This window comes from Gallus gallus, chromosome 17 (genome assembly GCF_016699485.2).
Source record: "Gallus gallus isolate bGalGal1 chromosome 17, bGalGal1.mat.broiler.GRCg7b, whole genome shotgun sequence".
Lineage (NCBI taxonomy): Eukaryota > Metazoa > Chordata > Aves > Galliformes > Phasianidae > Gallus > Gallus gallus.
In genome coordinates, this window is record NC_052548.1 from 6,340,154 (window position 1) to 6,359,144 (window position 18,991).

Below are 18,991 nucleotides of genomic sequence, written 5' to 3' on the forward strand. Positions count from 1 at the left end.
AGGCTGCTGGCTGAGGGTGAGCCTGCTCTGTGGTCAGAGCTATGATCCAGAAGTTTGCTTTGGCTGAAGAGACTGCTTTATGGGGAGGAATAAAGGACGAGTCCAAACTTCCCTCACGCTTCTGATGGGGGGACGACATTCAGGTGTCCTTTCTGCCCACTTCCACAGCAATAATGAAAGAAAAAACCTCCATATGATAGCACAAAAATTTCCACAGAGCCACAGCAAAATACTCCTCCTGAAAAACAACTACATTTCTACTTAAGGTACCTCTGTGTGGGAAGCAGGCGAAAAGCAGCTCTGCGCCACCTCCTTTCCATTAACAAAGTCAAACTCAAATGAATAGCCATGAAAATAAAAACTCACAGGAATGAGAAAATATAATGTTTATTAGAAGAAGACACCGTGGTACATGAAGCTATAAAGAGATTTCTGACAGAGGATGATTCTTTAAAAACTAAGAATAGAAATGGAACAACCACACTGGCCAGACTTAACAGACTTGAACACCAAACGAAAGTTCCTATGCAGTTCCAACCAGATGCAGACAGCTGAGGAACCAAGAAGGCTTATCAGCATAAGGACCGAACAGTTATCAAAACAACAGCTAAGTTAAGCAGAACAACAACCTATAAAACCATTTATATTTATATATATATATATATATAAAATGATAAAAACGATTTAAATTCAAGTAACTTTAGTTTTTAAGTTATGTTATATACATATTTTTAATACCGGGAGAACTAAGGACGAGTATTTAACACAAAGATTCTTTTAAAAGCCACAGTCCAGTTGCTAATTAATTACCAGTTCCTAAAGGATTTGGCAAGCATTAAATAATCACATCCATCCTAGATCAAAAGTGCATCAGCATGGTTAACTTCCACCTATTGCTCTGTGCAAGCCAAGGCTCGCTGCGGTGGTTCCAGCACACAGCAGAGCACTGAGCTGCCCACCAACCAGGGCTGCTTGTGGAGCTGGGGGTTGCGGAGGGAAGGAGGAGCTGCCGTGGGCAGAGGAGCTGCCATGCTCACGTGGCTCCAAACTCATGCTTTGTTCTTCCCTCTCCCAGAAGCATAACTTTACACAACAGTCCCTACCGCTCAGGTCCCCCAGCAGCCAGCCCCTCTGCGGGCAGCAAGCGTGGCTTTTCTGCTGGGTGCCACCAGAGTTTATCTGACAATTATTTCATCCAAGTTCTGTGTATCACATTTAAAAGAGGGCTTTGCTCCCAAGCAGATTGTGAGGTACCACATTTAATAACACAGGATGGTCAGTCTTGAGCACAAAGGTCCAACTGGTTCCAGCACCAGCACCTGCCAGAGCACGAAAGCCCTGCAATAAGCTACACCAGCTGAGCCCCCAGCAGTGCTCCTCCTCATCCCCTGGCAGGGAGAGGTCGGCGCAAGCCCCGAAGCACAAGCACATATCTGACAGATCCAGTTCTCAGTCTGAACGTTTTTAGCATTTCTAACAGTTTCCTGAATGCACTGCAAAGGGAATGCACTGCGTCAGCCCCCACTGGTATCAGGAAGGACAATACTGCTGTTTACAACTAAGTTCATGCCATGGGGCAGCACTTCCATCGGCAGCGATGCACGTTTAAATTGCAAGGAGAACTTATACATGCATCAGCTGAGCGAGTGGCACCTAACAGAGTCCTGCATTGATGGAGACACGCCACGTGCATTCATCTCTTCTACAGAAAACCTTCTGAAATAGATCTCTTAAAACAACCGTAGCAGCAAACCCGTAGAACAAAAGGTGAACAGGCCTATGCAAACCTACTCAGAGATTTTCTGAAGGGATTTGTACACATCTGGAAAAAAAAAAGGCAGAACAAGATAGACATTACCATTCTTTTTGTGGCAGGGTTTGCTAACACCCTCTGGCTGGAGTTTACCATGGTAAACTTTCCCAGCAGCCCTCACGCAGCCCTGAGATGGCTCAGGTGAGCAGCACACGCACAGGGGCGGCTGCAGCACACAACTTACCTGTCCTACCATCACAGAGGCACAGTGGCTGCCCAGGGCTTTGCTTGGGCACCTCACCTAACTGCTCTTTGCACAGCTACACTGAGAGCTGCCAGCTGCTCCAGGGTCTTTTTGAAAACAGGAATTGATGTGTAAATGCTTTAGCACTGTCATTTTCAGGAAAGTTGTAGTTTCCAGTTTAGTCAAGGATTGAATAAAATCACTTCTACAACATATTGATAAAGTGAGAAATCTGCAGCTTGCCACAAAGTTTGCCTTTTAAATGCAGCAGCATTTCCCATAACACTTTGCACTGCTTCTCTGATGTTTTATGGCAAGTTTTCCATTCCAAAATACGTAAATATCATAGTTCATTTCCATTAGATAGTCACACGCACAGTTGATTTCATTCTTAAAGTCCAGCAAAATTAATGGGAAATACCAAGGATCTGAACTCCTCCCAGCCGTATCAGTGCTCACTCCCAGCACAAACTGCCCTTCAGCATCACTCAAAGAAGGAGCGTGCAGAGAGCCATGCCTGCTACTTCTGACAGATGGAGATGCCACAGCAGCTCAGCTGCTTCAAGCAGCCTACACTGCTCACCAACACATCTTCCAGCAGAACAATAATGTTGCTTTCAACCACCGCCACACACAAAGGACACTCTCCAAAGGAGAGAGCACTGAGTTATGAGATGAGGTCTCTCATTCTGTGCTGTGTTGTCCTGAACGTGAAGCAGAGAAAACATACAATCCACACCCATCTTTTAAAGGTTAACAAAAGCAGACAGAAGCGTTTACTTTTGCATCTCAACCGACTCTGCATTTGCCAAACATAAAACTACTATGGCAAAATCAGACCCCAGGCTTCCACCTGCAGCAGACAAGGCACACACTGATTAATACTGAACCCAGGAAAAAGGGAACTGATTAAATTATAGTGTGCGTTTACAGACACAGCTCTCTTCTCTCCCCACTGTCTCTATGAGAATGGTTCTGTTTTCTTTTAAATTGGATGAGGCAGTTTGTTTCACACCAAGAACTTTAAGGTCCAGGAAACACAATAATCTGAAGGATTAAATGACTGCAAAAGTAATGCATAAATTATTTAACAGTGGACTTCAAACATACCAATTTGAAACAGACCTAAAACTTCTCACAGTACTATACTACCAGGTATTTACATGCTAGCATGTATTCTACCCAGCATTCATTCTCCTGTATGCACTGCTTGCTTACAAAATACACCTATTTGGAAGGAGTAAAAAGCAACTAAGAAACAGAAGACTGTCCAGTTTAAGCTCAGAGTGCCTCCATTGACTGCATTTAAGCAAAAGCTGAAACCATTAGTTATGGTCATCTGAAAACCTGTATTTCATCTGAAAGAGCAAATACAGCCAAAAGACCATTTTCTGAAATGTATCAAGACAGGAAAGAATAAAGGGTTTTCCTTAATGTCAATGTTTTAATGTTTATCGAGGATCACAGAGTGCTGTGTAGAGAGGCTTTGGCAAGACTTCTGCTTCCCCTTCCAAACACACTAACTAGATGATGAGCAGGTTTCAGTTCCAAAGGTCCACAGAACTCATTAGGCTCTGAAAGCTACCACGCTGAGACACAGAACACCAGGCCAAATATTCCCTATATAGCAATCCACTGAATCAGGTTGGGATGAACTTGTGAACACGTCTGAAATGCACCCAGGATATGTAAGGAAAACCAGTACTGTTTCCAAGTAGCTTTGTGTTTCCTGCCCTAGATTGGGTATGCAACGGCAGTGACAGTTGAACAAGCACTTACTAGGAAAGGCTGCATCTCCCCTCTACCACACTAGCCTTCTCTGACCAATAAAAAAGCATGTTTTGCAGCACAGCAAGCCATATTAGTCCATGTATGAAATAATGCACTTTGTGGCACTGTACAGACTTTTAAAAGGCTCTATATGCAACACAAAGTTGCAGGCTTGGGTATCTCTGTGAAAGCAAATAAAGTAATAATAATATTATTAAATATAAGTCATAGCACCTTTGGCATTTTTGTCCAAATAGACTTCAACATAAGACGTAGGGACATAGCCCTCCTCATCTTCGTTCCTTCGGATTCGTGTCCACCCATCACCTTTGTCTTCTTCTATTACATAGAGCATTTCTCCTTCTGCTACAGAAATTGTTCCTTCATTCTGACCTGAAAGACACAGTAACAAGGATGTTGAGCTGCCCTGCACAGTAAGAACCACGGGTGGAACAGGGGATGCTCGTGGCATGCAGGTACCAAGAGCTGGCATCCTTTGTTGCATCTCTAGAAGCATGAACAAGAATACATGATTCTGGAGACAACAGGGTGCAACCAAAAGGAACATCATCTTGACCTAGGAGTTGCTATAGGAAATGCCAGTGCTATCATCAGAGAGAAAGAACCCATGATATCATTAACCTGAACCTCACAAATGCTCTTGTAGCTTACGTGCAGCTGTTACAGCTGCTCTATTGGAAAGCAATGATTGCAGGCCAGACATTTAAGTACCATAGGCAGGCTAAAACTATAAGGCATTGTATACAACATTAATAAGAACTTACTTCAGCTGAGTATCATAACCCTAAGTTATGTAACCCTTACATAAGTTTGTCCTCACAGCAGAACTCCCAAACATGTAACACGTTTTTCCCCCCCAGTAACAGTGGTTCATAACATGCTCAGGTGACCACACAACTTGAGCTTAGCCCCCCAGCTAAAATTCTCATAGGGACCTTCAGTAGGAATGGGATGAAGCACACTGAAGGAATGGAATGCACAACATGGAAAACAATTTCTTTCCCTCACTATTTCTCTCTACTACTGTAAGGATGCACAACTCTAGATATGGCTCTTCTTGCAGAAGCCCTGCAAAATGCAAGACAAATCACTGCCTTAGTGCCAGCAGAAAACAGAATAAGGCCAAAGACTCAGTCACTCCTTTTTTGTCTATTTAAGCACTGCAGAGGTTAAATGGAGGTTTCCCACTTGTCATAGGAAGCAAACAAAGTAATAAGAAGAGTAAAGATTGAACGATACCTTCAAACGTATAGAGAGCTTTACACGTTCCTATGGTTGGTAGTGGTTCTTCATCATCAAATTCATCATCAAAATCTGTTGCGGGTACTTTCATCTCAGTCTCCTGACTTTGCTCTTCTGTGTAACTGCCATCCGGGCTGCTCAAGAGAGGAAAATACAGAGCAACTATAGCGACCAGCCTCAGGAGCAGGGAGGGTGGCTTGTGTACTGAGCTCTTAAGGCAAGGTGAGCAACTCTAGCTGGAGCAGCTCAGCAATTCCACAGAATGGTCAGGACAGGCTGTTACCACTCGCAGCTGTTGGAACGCCATAGTCTTTTTTCTCTCCATAATAAAATGAATACTAAAATGAACCTATCACACGTGCCTTCACAGCAGTGACTGCAGGGGCCATTATACTTAGAAAACCAGCTCTTAAAGTTGGAATATTCTACAAGGCTAAAACTAGGATGCAAAACTCTTGTCACGGAGCACCCGCCTTCAGCCTAGTCACACAGTCCTGAATACTGTAGAGCAAGTTTTCCTGGTGATGCAATTGAAGAAAGCAAGTTCAGTTATCAGCCCAAACAAGGCAGCTCTGTACAGATACTGTACCTCTCCCGGTCCTGTGCACAGCTGTTCACTGCTGATGTGTTCTGGGCTTCATACAGCCCACTCTGCCGCCGGGCCTGCTCAGTCCGTGCGGGCAACCTGCCCTCCACGTCGGCCAGCCAGCCCTGCCATTGAAAAGCAGCAGTGTCACATCACTGGAGCTTACATTCACAACAGGACATACTGTTACTCCAGTCACAATGAAGTATGACGTGCAGCAGCTTATGGTAGTCTCAGGAACATCAGAAGGAGAAAAGCTGGGGAGGTTTTCAAATGGGTAAGCAAGCAATCGATAGCAAAACAAATGACTGCATGGAACATCCATTAACAGGCTCTATATCTTCACGTATGTGGCCCAGCTTACAGAGTGAAGCCTTTCCTCAGTCCTATAATCCTTCTGGTGTTAATTGTAGTGGAATACATTTCTAATGGATCCTTGTATTCCAAATGCTACTCGTGCTTTTGAGGTTCTGCATCTCTAAGAAGCTTTGTGTTAATGGCAGACCACTCCTTAAAACGTGCATCATCTGATGGCTCTGTGTCTTACTGTTGGACTTTAAATGGTGTTTCCCACTTACATTCCTCCAGTTTTCCACAGTCATCTGTATTATGATGATCGTCAATATTTAAGTAAGCACCTGAACCTCTCTGTGCAGTCTAGAGAATCCTGCATTTTATCTCCTCCTCTACTTGGCATAGACTTCTGGACAATTTAAAGAGCACTGCTGTTGGCTGACAATCACAAGCGATGGCGCATATTTATGTTACAAAAATAGGCTCAAAGATCTCAATTAATCTAAGTGATTAAGTAGCACTTCTCCGTACACAAAAATGGATTGAAGCATTTTCTTTCTATCTGGAACAGCGCTGAAGCACTTACTTAGAAGCGTGCATATGCTGAGCTACCTTTCATCGAAGATGCGTGCACTCATTGAGACAAACATCACATTTACATCCCTCTCCATACCTCAAATTTCTGCACTTCTAATCGTAGCTTTTCAATGTTCTGTTCAAGTTCTGATAATCTGTGGTCCACACTCGCTGCGTCTCCCATCTGTGGGTTCTTGATATACACATCTTTCATCTTTGTTAAGGCATCTCTGAGGGACAGAAGAAAAATAAGTTTCTAAATGAATATCATCCCAGTTTTGCGGGGAGACAGACAAACAGTTGCATCATTCTGCTCCATCATGGGCTGAAATCCAATTGAGTAACTGGGACAAAGAGCTGGATGCAGACATAATAATAACAGAAATGGAGTGATAACCAGAAATTCTCACCCTGCATTTTGCCTTTTGCAAAGCTAATAGTTTGTAAGATGTTTATTTCACACTGCTTGAAATGAAGCTGAATCCAGATGGTTTGCATTTGTCACAGCGCAGCAACAGATGGACCCTGGGCCACGTAACGCGACCCTGCATCCTGTTAAGCTACACAGTATTTTTACCAGACTGTTTCTGGGGGCTGTGTTTCATATCAACCCAGATGCCAAATGCCTACGGTTTCAGAGATGTTAATATTAGGGCCCACTATGATGAATGCAGTACATAAGACCAATGCTGATATCATATATGCATGAGATCCCCTAGGGAAGCCTGCGGAGCTTTCATTGCCAGCAACGTGCTGCCTTTGACCTGAAGCAAGTTGAACTTAAGGAAAAAGTTATCTGCATGATGAACGTTTCAGAGCTTAGAGATGGATGGACTTACGAGCTGATTTCCTGTATTTCTGCCACAGCTATTCAGCTTTTCTCTAGGCATTACTTGGGGGGAAAAAGGTTAATGTCAGTCCCACGACTCAAGTTAACGCTCTTTATATTTTGGAATTTCCCACCAAAGTCCTGACAATTGCAATCCTGTGCCTGCTTTTGCTTCGTGCAGAGAAAATAAGTGTGGGTGGCAAGGAAGTGGGACTGCTCTGTGGTTGAAACCCTAAGGGACAATATTGCAAACATATGAGTCACGACGATTACTACTCTTTAACCCTTCCTTAACTGCTGGTGTTAATTCCCCAATCGCATACTATGCTCATTTCAAAGCAGTTTAATTCTGCTCAGATTTCGTATCAGATTTTAACACTGGGTTACCTCAGAATCAATACAGAAGGGTAAATCTGAACATAAATTCAAGTTACCACAGAAAGAAAACAACTATGGAAAGTAATATAACCATGTGCAGACCTCCTTTCTCATTTACGATATAAGTGATGAAAATAGAACAAAATGATGAAAAAAGCCTGCTAGCAAACCAAAATTAACAGGTTCTTCAAAGCAATCCAGCAGAAAACATAGGCACATCCATATAGACATGAAGCAGTGTTTTGGGATGGACTAATAGCAGTGAGGTTGAGTCTTGAAATCGCTCTGGGAAGAAAAGTTCTGTTTTCTGCGTGCTGAATTTTTAATGCAATTGCAGGAGCCAGAATGTGAACAAACACTGAAAGCAACTAATACAAGCTGCCAGAATCAATAGAAAGTGTGTAACTAAAATAGTCTTGTTCTCAACCACAGTGATAAACGAAGCCTTGTAGAAAAAGCATTCACAAAAGCACTGGACTCATATTTCCTGCTTCCAGGAAATGTATGCTACAGATCAGAGATTCTTAAGATATAAACCAAACAATCAGTGCTTTGGACAACGTTATCAAGCTCATGATAGCCTCATTTGCTGGGATATACCCATGATCACATTTGCCCATCAAACATTTGCAGGTGATCTGCTTAGTGTTGAGAGGTTTATGATTGTAACCCTGATTGAGACCATGTTTACATCCTGTACTTACCTAAAACCAACCAAACAACAAACCCCGCCATCAGCCAATTCATCAGTAACAGCTCACATCTCACACAAAAATATCTGTGTATCCAACAGCAATCTTTGTCTTGCTCATGACTAGACTGCTACTTTCCTGCAAGGGAGCTCTGACTTATGTCAGCCAAAATTAAATAACTGATCACAGAAGACTTTTTAAGACATTTTTAGCAATAAATAAACTTTGTGTCTTCTCTTGGAACAGCACCTTAGAAAACAATAGAACCTTACTCTTGTCTGTTCTTATGTTTTAGTTGTTACAGTTAATGTATTTCCTTTTGCATTGGAGGAGTTGGCTTACCTTTGATCCATCTCCTTCTGAATGTCTTTGTTGAGCTCATCCACTTTTTGCTGAAGTTTCTTTCTTCTTTGTTCAGGTGGGAGATTGCTGAAGTCCTCTGGCCCTGCTCCCTGCAGAGTGGAATGGAGGGGTGGGGGGGAAGGAAAAATCAGAGTCTACACAAATCCTTCGGGACTGCATTTTGAAAATAGCTCACAAATCTGTGCAGAAATCACAATGGTCTGAAGCATTGTTATCATTTGTATATGAGTTATCAGCCCCTGAGTGGTTAGGAATCAGAACGTCTAAGAAACAAGCGCAGGACCACGTACCACTTCCACACCAAGTGGCTAATGGGAGACCAGCAAGAATGCCAGAATTCAGTGGCAAAGCTGAGAATCTACTTTTAACCCATAGCTAACACCGATTTTACTTAACAGGATCTCATTCTCACAGAAAGCTAATTTTTCCTGCCTTCCCCTACTCCTCTAGACACAGCATCCCCCTGAAAGCAGTTGCTAGCTTCTACTCCTGTGTCATAATCATGCTTCCTGAGCACACTATTAATTGCTGGCCTGCTCTACTCATGGGTGTCCAACCTTCTGGCTTGCCTGGGCCACACTGAGTGAAGCAGAATTGCCTTGGGCCACACATAAAATATATAACAAAACTCCTTTTATTTATTTTTTAATTATTAAAACATAAAAAAGAGCAGCAAAAATGAAACTGGTGGGATATTGGTCCTTGTTTTTATGAAACTAATGCATCAGTCTGGTTTGATGGAAGTGGTTGCAATTCTTAGTTCTCAAAGGTGTTTGTCAGATTTTTAATTAATTATTACTGCTCTTGTGCTGCATCCCTGATTGCTCTAATTTTGTACAGCAGGTAGATTTACAACCAGCTGAATCACAAAAGAATGAAGGCCTTGTACATAATCTAGAATTTGCACACGTTTCTCTCGTCTTGGTTTTCACTTGTTTCATGCCCCATTTCTAGAAGTACTGGCATACGTGAGAAAGAAGGGGACAAAATACAAAGCTGAGCACCCACATTCAATAGCCCATCAGCTTACAGAAAGGCTGCGAGCCAAGCTGAAACATCAGTTTTACTAAAATGCCAAATGCTTCTCTAAGGGAAAAGTGATTTAGGAGACACTTTGCCACAAAAACTGCCCGTGAGACCCCTTCAGTTCTGCACTGAATGTGCTCTGAGACAGTGTGCCCTTTCTTCGGCATTTGCAGGACATGCTATTTATAACAAAGGCATGTGAGTGTCAGAGGGATGGAGGACAACCCCACACAGGTCACCTCCTCCACCTCCTCCTGTTGAATTTCAATAAAGCAGAACAGGTTGGAGCAATGAAAGTGTTGCCATATTAATGTGCAGTAAGAATGAACACGTGCATCTTAGTTGAGGCCTGATCTTGTGTGTAATAACACATAGACTTCCATTTTGTGAGACGCTGGGAAAGCAAATCTAACACAAATGCAAGAAACAAGTTACACTAATTCTAAATCAGGAGCCACGTGCAGTCCTGAGAGTTCTGAATTATTGCTTACATTGCTGTGCACAGCACAGGAGATTTCTATTTGAATTCATTCTTTAATGCTGGCAGCATTTGCTTTGCAGCAACTCCCACATCACATTAGACTGTTGTAGTACATTTTACAGTCAGCCTGCATGCTAAATCCATACATATCTTTTTAAGGCAAAGCATCTGGATGTATGTTTGTAAATAAATGAGCAGTTAACAGAAAGACTATGTAAAATATTCTTCTCAATTCTATCCAGAAGAGACTGAGATGCTTGAAAACATCCTCAGTTATACCAGATGTATTCAAAGCAATTTGGAAAAGCTCTTCCTTTTTGATACTTCAATTGAAAGCTCTAGGCCAGATTAAATTCAGTATTTGTGTTCACAATGCTTCAGACCAAAGCATCAGTGTTGTGTAGAAATGCATGCCTGAGACTGGGTGAACTCACAGAGACTCCATTCCATGCTTGGTAACTCCCCATCAGAACAGCAGCTACAGGTCCTCCTCCAGCAGGAAGAGGCAAGGAACAACTTTTGCACATGCTAGGCACATTTCATGCTCTCAAGCAAAAGATGCTGAAACCACCCGTCAAGCTGTAAACATTGCACATGTTTTCTAGAAATACACATCATCTTGATTTGTGTAATCCTTGGGGAAAGGCCAGGTCAGCTGTTTGGTTGGGGAGGATATATTCCAACACATGTGAAGGCTTTGCTCAGCTACACTACACAAAAACAAGTGGAAATTCTTGGTATAAACACTTGGGACTAATAGGTCAATGGATGGCAATAGCCAAAAGAAGAAGGTTTCCAAGTGAGCCAGAGATTTCCACTATTCCCCACTCCTACCACAGGTCTTCAGAAGTGCAATACTGCAAATGAAGAGCAATGAGTGACTGCGCCGTGCAGGGCAGCAGCAGGGCCCCAAACCTCTGCAGGCACACCACAGCTACCCCAGGTAGCTTCCAGGGCACACACCTCTCCTCAGAACAAGCTGCTAGGAACAGAACAGGTCCAGAATGATAAATCCATGGACAATGTGTATGCAGGGAGGAGTAATAGGGAAGGAGCACCTAAGGCACTGACTGGTGAGGAAAAAGAAAACTTCCAAGCTAATGCAGTTAAGGAGCTGCAGATCCTCTGAAGCTCTCAAACTGCCACCAGTCATTGCGGCTCTGGAATGCGTGCATGAACTGGGGCTGAGTTTAGCTGAGAATAGCTGAGTTCCCCCTGGGATCACAAAGGGCAAAGGATCACCAACAAGCTACCAGAAACATACTGAAGTGTGGCACATCTCAAGCAGCACAGTACCTGCAATATCAAGTTCAGCCCCATTTGCTTTCCCAAATAGGTCCACCCATTCCCTTTCCAACTCAGTAACACATTACCTTACCGTAGCTCAAGCAACCTTCCCAGCTGCATCCAAGATCGAATTTGGGGTTCATATACATAACATTATTTGCAAATTCAAATCAGACTGAGTTAACCTTGTTGGTTACGGTTTACAGAATTTTAATGATTATTAGTTATTCCAAAGGACTACATAGGGCTGTAAAATGTAGGCGACCACGGTGCAGATTGCCAGTAAACGCCTGGACACAGAAAGCAAACTCTGTGGCTATGTGACAGTCACACCAAATACATGCATTTCTCTCTGGAAAAAGTCCAAACAGATCTTCATTTCTTTTAACGTCTCAATTTATACTTACACAGTAATGGAATTACTTGACACTGCTTTTCTACATTTTCATAGCCCTGGATTACAAAAATGAAAGCTAAACTACGTATTAGAATTAATTTTTTAGCAGCTTATTAGAAAGGCCGAGTTCTGATCACCTCTATTAGACTCCAGACCTGCGTATTCAGAGTTATCTGATAAACAGCAAAAAAGCAAACAAAGAAGAAACAAATTTAACAATTTCAGTGTCATGTCATACGTGGCACAGTGCACATTCAAACACACACAGAGTTGTGATTAAAACACAGGACAGGCATGCTGAAAATGTGCTTACCAGCTTGAGAGAAAGCTTCATGTAAAAATTGGAGAGATACGGGGTGGGGGAAAAGAGAAAAAAAAACAACAGAGCATCAGTAGAAGAGGAACTTTTCAGAGTGCTGTTCCAGTAACATGACACACATTGCCCTCACTGGATGGGTAACACTGACAGATCTGTGCAAAAGTTCACAAGAGGACCCAGCAGCACTGGGCAGCTGCCATGGCCTCGGCTGGAGCAGAGCTGGGAGTGCTGCCTGTGTGCTTCAGTACTGCAGGAAGAGCTCTGCCTGGGCTGCCGCCCGGTTACTGCTGCTACAAGAGGGATCTTCTCATTGAATTTTGAATTGCAAAACAAAACAAAACACCTGTAAACGTCTGCAAGCCACTTCAGACCGAAAACGTGCTGAAATGCAGTCACAAGCATCAGCCCCTTTGTGCAGGAGCAGGGAAGGACAGCACCTAACTGCAGGTAGGGAGAGGGATGCACTGCTCAGCTCCTGCTGCTAAAGGCGTGCTGCGGCCTCTGCTCATTTCCAGGAGACAGCCAAGCTCACAGGCATGTGTCCAAATGACTGTACTCCCACATTACCTCCACTGCTGCACACAATGCTTTCTGGGCAGTCACTTAAGCCATTTGGTGTTCTTAAACAATTCATACAGATGCTTATCTCAAACTTATTTTGGCCACATGGGCAGACAAGGTCAGGACCAAGAATAAAGGAAAAAAAAAATCTCTTTACACCAAATTGATTCTATGGCAGCACAGCAAGACATTATTCAAGCTACTTAAATGATATACATGATCCAGTCCTCAAAGGTTAGTGCATTCCCTGGTGCAGAGCCAGAACATTATCTTTTAGCTACTCTGGGAAAGGAAGAGAGTGCAAAAAGAGAGGTGTACATTAAAAAAATAACCTAGGCAGCAGCACAGCTCGCCTCTGTGCTACATCACTTACACATTGGGCTCTGAGCTGTGCTGGAGGGCCTCAAACTGACAGGTGAACAAATGTGCTCGGGCAGTCAACCACCAGAACTACCAAAGCTCTCTTCCAGTGCTGGAAGGTGTTACGACAGCTGCAAGTCAGAAGGTTTTCCAAGAGATCAGAGCCTACCAGTGCTACAGTGCCTTTCTGCTCCGTGCCAAGGAGAGCCAGCTAAATGCTGCTCAAGGTATAAAACCAGGCTAAAGGGAGAATCAAAACTGCACTCAGGCTTCCAGCAGTCCTCACTGTGACTGCGCTACCAGCTCTTTGGGCTGGTGTGCAATGAGCTTGTAAGTGCATAAATGCACGTGCTCTGTGTCAAAGACAGCTGACGTGAAGATGGGAAAACGTCTCTTGCTCCACGCCATAATCTGTTGTCAGACTTTTGCACACCTTGCCATTCAAGAGCTCTCCAATCGTAGCATCGACAGCTCCTGGATACAGAGCTCTCACAAACGGATGCTCCATTTATAGCAAAGAGCCCTTTTTGGGATGGATTTAAAATAAAGGTGGCTCGACAGCTCCGATGTTTCTGACAGCCTGCTCAAGAAATACTCAATTTTCAAATCTGATTGTCATTAGTTAGCAGAATTTATGCAGTAATACATGTCAACAATTCAAGGAAAACATATGGCCTTAAAATTAATAGTGAACTATTCCATTGGAACCGATACATTTGGTGACAATGCAGCAGTTCAGCTTCCCTCTGAAGTTCAGCCTATCAGCACAGAAACGCTCAATAATCACAGTGCAGTAAAGAAATGTACTCTCTTAGCTACAAGGCCATTGAAAAACCAAACAAAACCAATCAACTTGAGAGAAGAATTGCAGCAGGAGGAGACAGAATGAGCTACAGTATATTGCAGAAGATATTCAGTGCAGGCAGCTTTTGTTTGCTTATTATCTTTAGCATTCCTGTGAACTTTAGCATAGACATGATCAGCACAGACTGAGAACTTACATATATACAGACAAGACTGATGGTGCAGAGGAGGTGTTCACCTATGAAGCACTCTATAGAGGCACAGATGTATGCTACATGCGCTAATCTCTAAACACTAAGTCTAAAGGCACTGCACTACTGCGGAGATCCATCTGCATCACAGCTATTCCTCTGCTGTAAATCCAGCAAGTTTCAGGGATTATACATATTGTATGCCCAACTCTTGCACTGTTAAGTATGACAAAAATAGAGAACTTATTAAGAGCATTTCCAAAAGAGAACATCAGGGGTTGTTACAGCCAGTACGAGTAAAGCAGATCACAGACAATGAAATGCTGAAATAAGTCATATTCACAGCTTTCCATTTCTGAAATGCATTGATAATTTTACATGACAGTGATTCAGTTTCTATAAACAAATATAAGCAGACTGAAAATAAATCTGCATTAAGCATTCGCTGAATAACTGCTTTTGCCCATTCTGTTGGGTTTTCACAACAATTAACTTGCTCACAGCTCCTGGAAGAGGAGCATTTTTCCCCCTGAAAATGATCAAATAAATCACATTGCTACAAAATGAGCAAATCTATTTCAAGCTGCCAATTGAGAACAAGTCTAGCTTAGTCTTGCAGGGAAAAAATGAAGAGCCTAAGAGCCACAAGCTTCAATAACACATGAGAGCGCATGAAAGCCAGCAAGTCCATGTGTTATTGGACAGTCACAGACAGACACTAACCTCACTTACAGAAATCGGGGTTGAAACAAATCGCTGCATTTCCAGACAGCCCAAAGGTAAATTTCTTTCTCATTGCTCCTGCAGCAATCCACCCTATACAGTGCTTTCTCTGGGTATCACATTTAGAGGTCAGAAGCATTGATTCCATGAGCTGTCATTGTCACAGATTGCTCAGGGAAGCTTCTCAAAGCCTCGCAGAGTGCTCTGCCACCCCGGCCGGGGATGTGCCCCTACCGCTCATGTACAAAGGGCTGGCTCACCATGGTCAAACTGCATTCATAAAATAATTTAGAATGAATGCAAGGAACCCACCTGGAGCACTTTTACGCAGAAGAAATTTGCTGCAAAAGCAGCTCAGCTTACAAGCTAACAAATTTAGAATATGATTTTTAGTTTTCTATTTATTTTACAGCCAAGCACACCTTCAGCGGTTCCAAGAGGAGTGTGAATTTCAGCATTTCCAGGCCTAGCAGACGAGTCTCTCCTGCACATAACAGTCAGCTGCAGCTTGTCTCTCACCAAGTTTGCAGTTTCCCATTTCTTTTTCACAAAGCACATCTCCACAGCACACTCTCAGGGCGTTGTAAGTGGGGTTAGCGACTGTGCAGCAACGGTATGGGCTGATCACACCATACGTGGACTTACAACGTATTCCCTAGCCTCAATGGCACACGTGGGTGTCCCTAAAGTCCTCTTCATGAGTTCTTTGTGAAAATACAAAGACTGTGTCTGCTGGTGAGTCAGCAAGAGAAAACACATCCGTTACGGTGGAGACCAGCACAGCACCCGTGTTTACTGCTTCTACAGCAAAAGACAGCTCGGTATTTAATAGCTTTTAAGTGCAAAGTGGAAGCTTGCTAGATGCTCTGTGAGCATTAATCGAGTTCAGCATTTTTACAACACTTATATCTCAAAGGCTAGCTTAGACATGCCACGTGAGATAAAATCTCTGTGCTAGGACAACCTTGGCTTTACCCACCCCTCCCGCCCAAGCCCGGGTGCTTTGGCACACACACACACATTTGCATTACAGCACAGAGTACTCCTTTGGGCAGGGAACACAGCAGGTGGGGAGCTGGTGTGGTTTGGTTGGTGTTTCTGCACAGTCACAGCACAACCAGGTCTTGGGCCCTGGGCAGGACTACAGGTGTCAGGGAGAGGTGCACAGTGCATCATGGAAGCGAGACAGGATGGAAAGGGAAAACGTTAACCGATGCAACGGAAATGAAGTTACATTGTAATGAAGTCAACAACTTCCACTTCAAAAGGAAACCACAAAAATCCCTCTGCTGGACCCTATGGAGCTGTGTGGGCAATGACAGCACTATCTGTGCCTTTGCTCCCAGAGCCATCTCCTGTTTGACCACAATCCAGTGTCCAAATGGTGACACAGAGCAAATCGGCGCATTGCACGCGATGGCTCAAGGGTGTAAGTTCTACCCCTGGATTTGGTTAGTTAAAGTACTGCTCTTTAAGTTAAGGTGCTGATGTTACTGTCGGTGTAGCAATAAAGCAAAAACACAACATTAATTTCAACGAGCAGAATACTACATTTCCTTCATCCTCAAAATGGAATTAGAAAAAGCAGAGCAAGCATAAATGAAATTATGACTTATGTAAGTGGTTCCTCATTTTTGTGCTCTTCTGGATTTTACTTCCCTAAAGAGACAGAGCTCATCTTAAGCACTGAGTTGTGGTTTTTTGTTTTTGTTTTTGTTTTTAATTTTTAGATTTTGTCCTTTTAAAGAGTTATTAGAAACAGTGCTAAAAAAAACCCCTGTGTAGACTTTCCCTCTTTCAGCTCCGATCTTCAGTAAGCACTGTAATGGGTTTTAATGATTCTTTATAAGGGACATTTCTGCTTTTGGGGTTAGAAGAAAGTAAGTTTGATGAAAATAAGAGAACACGATTAGAAAACCACAGACACTGACAAATGTCAGCACCAACGTAAGTGCTGTTGTTTTTCTTTCAAACAGACCAGGATTTCACCCTGGCAGTGATCACTGATGCTATTGGTTGATGCTATTGGTGCATCAACCTCACAACTGCCATTCTGATATCTGCTTCCTTCCATGAAAGCAAAACTCAATGGATTTTTAGACTGGGAGCAAAACTAAAGCCAGATTGAGTGCAGGACATAACGTTACTCACACAACTCAACAGTCAGCAGTGCCTTTTCCACTTCAGCTTTGTAATCTCTCTCTCCAAATGTAACAGAAGATGCTAAAGCAGAACTTGGAAGGAAATCACTAAAACAGACTGCCACTCATTGCAATCTCAAAAGGACTTTGTGAAGGAATTGTATGAGGATCACTGCCTCACATTCCAAGGACTGGTTACATACAGGGTGTAGTTCTGCTGTGTTTATCCCATTACACTTCTGTTATCTATTAGTTGTGTTCACATTAAGTAGTTCCTTGCCATGCTGCTCTTCTTTAAACCAGGGAAAGAAAGGAGTACGATCCCATTTCCTCCAAAATAAACAAATTGTTGCATGGCCCTTTGCAGGCATTAACGGCTCAGTTTATCAACAAAGGAAGGACCCTCTTCTTGACAAATTGTTTGAACAACCTAAAATAACCTTAATTACTTAAGTACTTTAAATCTCCCATGGCCACCTGTACTGCAAGGTGTTTGGCTGAACAAAACCAGCAGTGCAGAGACAATATTCAGAGCAGATGAAATTATTGTGTCCAAAGCCAAACATCCATTATGTTGTACTGCTCTGCTGGCTCCCTGCACGACCTTCCCAAAAGCTGCTTTGCTAATGTGTTCCTGTACAGATCAAATACTCTTCTGCACTGACAGCTTCTCCCTACCTCCTCCTCTCTCATTTCTTTGGTAAGATCTCAGTGCAGCATTAGCAACATTACTGCTCATGAGCAAAATTCAGATGTCCTTGGGTCTGGCAGAGGGACAATGAGATGGAGAGGAACTGAGAAAAGGAAATCTTATCAAGTGTAATATTGTAAAAGCGGAATTAACAATATTATCCAGCTGTACTGAATATGAAGAGGGCCACATCAGACCAATTACAATAACTCGTTTTTCATCTGACAAATAAATGAGATTGGGGTGCATCTGGTTAGAATTTTGTTTTCAAAGATCATTAAGCACTTCCATGACCTTTCAGTCTGACGCTGTGTATAACAAAAATCACCAAGGGCCCATGAAACATCAACAGCATTCTCAGAGCAGACAGAATGAGCTGCCAGCTCCAAGCAGCCTCTCCTCCTCCATACTTCTAGCTGAACTAAGCAGCCTGAGTTTGTCTCTTTGGAAAAAGCCACGATGATCTGAACGGTGGCCTCCAACTCTGCTGGATGAGTCAGGCAGCAAAACTGTTTACACACAAACATCCTGGTAGCTAACAGGGGAAGGAAATGAAGAAGGAGAACACAGCGAAAGGTTCAAATGAAGATTTAGCAACAGCCTTCCTTTTTGCATTTTTAATGAACTTGTCAGCAGAAATTAGAAGGATTCCAGAGAAAGCTAGAGAAAATTGTTCTCATTATTTCACTTTTCAAACAAACCAACTAAAAGTAACACAGCACAAAGCATCTGTAAGACTCAGACTTAGCTTAGACTTCTCAGACAGTTAGCACATTATATTATGTCATTTTTTCAGGCAAATATTAAAAGTCATAACTGCTTATGAGGCCAAATAATAAATAAGAGTTAGTACATTTGAAATACAAGCTCACGCACTGCCCAAGGAACTATAAGCTGGTATTTTTAGACTGAACTAGAAATATTCAGCATTATTTTAAATAATCAGTTCAGTGAATGGCACTACTGGAGGACTAGGTCAGTGTCAGCTCCCACCTCCAGCAGTGCCCTTCTCTCCATGTGCCTCACTGCTACTCCATACAAACAGGGCTGCCAGGAGCAGTGCTGAGACACCTGCTGCTACAGAAGCAGGACGGAAAGGCAATTCCCCCCTCCCTTAAAAGCTTAAAAGAGGAGATGCTGTGAACCAAACTGCAACTCAGAAGAGAAGGCATTTACCAAACCTCCTTAGGACAACTTAGAAACCACCCACATTCCCAGTAGAAAGCATCAGAAATGGGTTTTTTTGGATCCTACACTGAATT

General features: G+C 42.9%; 1 protein-coding gene across 33 annotated transcripts in view; it reads right to left on the reverse strand.

Annotated features, from left to right (window-relative positions):
• FNBP1 (formin binding protein 1) overlaps positions 1-18,991 on the reverse strand; it is a 93,475-nt gene that overhangs the window by 3,629 nt on the left and 70,855 nt on the right. For 18 of the 33 annotated variants that reach the window (XM_040649357.2, XM_040649349.2, XM_046901909.1 and 15 more), the window contains 9 exons: positions 15,543-15,629; positions 12,253-12,267; positions 12,077-12,112; positions 8,728-8,837; positions 6,584-6,716; positions 5,620-5,741; positions 5,028-5,167; positions 4,002-4,160; positions 372-1,822 (listed from right to left, as the gene is read on the reverse strand). In XM_040649357.2, coding sequence (XP_040505291.1) covers positions 1,788-1,822; positions 4,002-4,160; positions 5,028-5,167; positions 5,620-5,741; positions 6,584-6,716; positions 8,728-8,837; positions 12,077-12,112; positions 12,253-12,267; positions 15,543-15,629 — 837 coding nt within the window. In that variant the 3' untranslated portion in view covers positions 372-1,787. Of the gene's footprint in view, positions 1-371; positions 1,823-4,001; positions 4,161-5,027; positions 5,168-5,619; positions 5,742-6,583; positions 6,717-8,727; positions 8,838-12,076; positions 12,113-12,252; positions 12,268-15,542; positions 15,630-18,991 lie in introns of those variants that run through there. The other 15 variants (XM_040649361.2, XM_040649358.2, XM_040649346.2 and 12 more) reach the window with 4 other exon arrangements.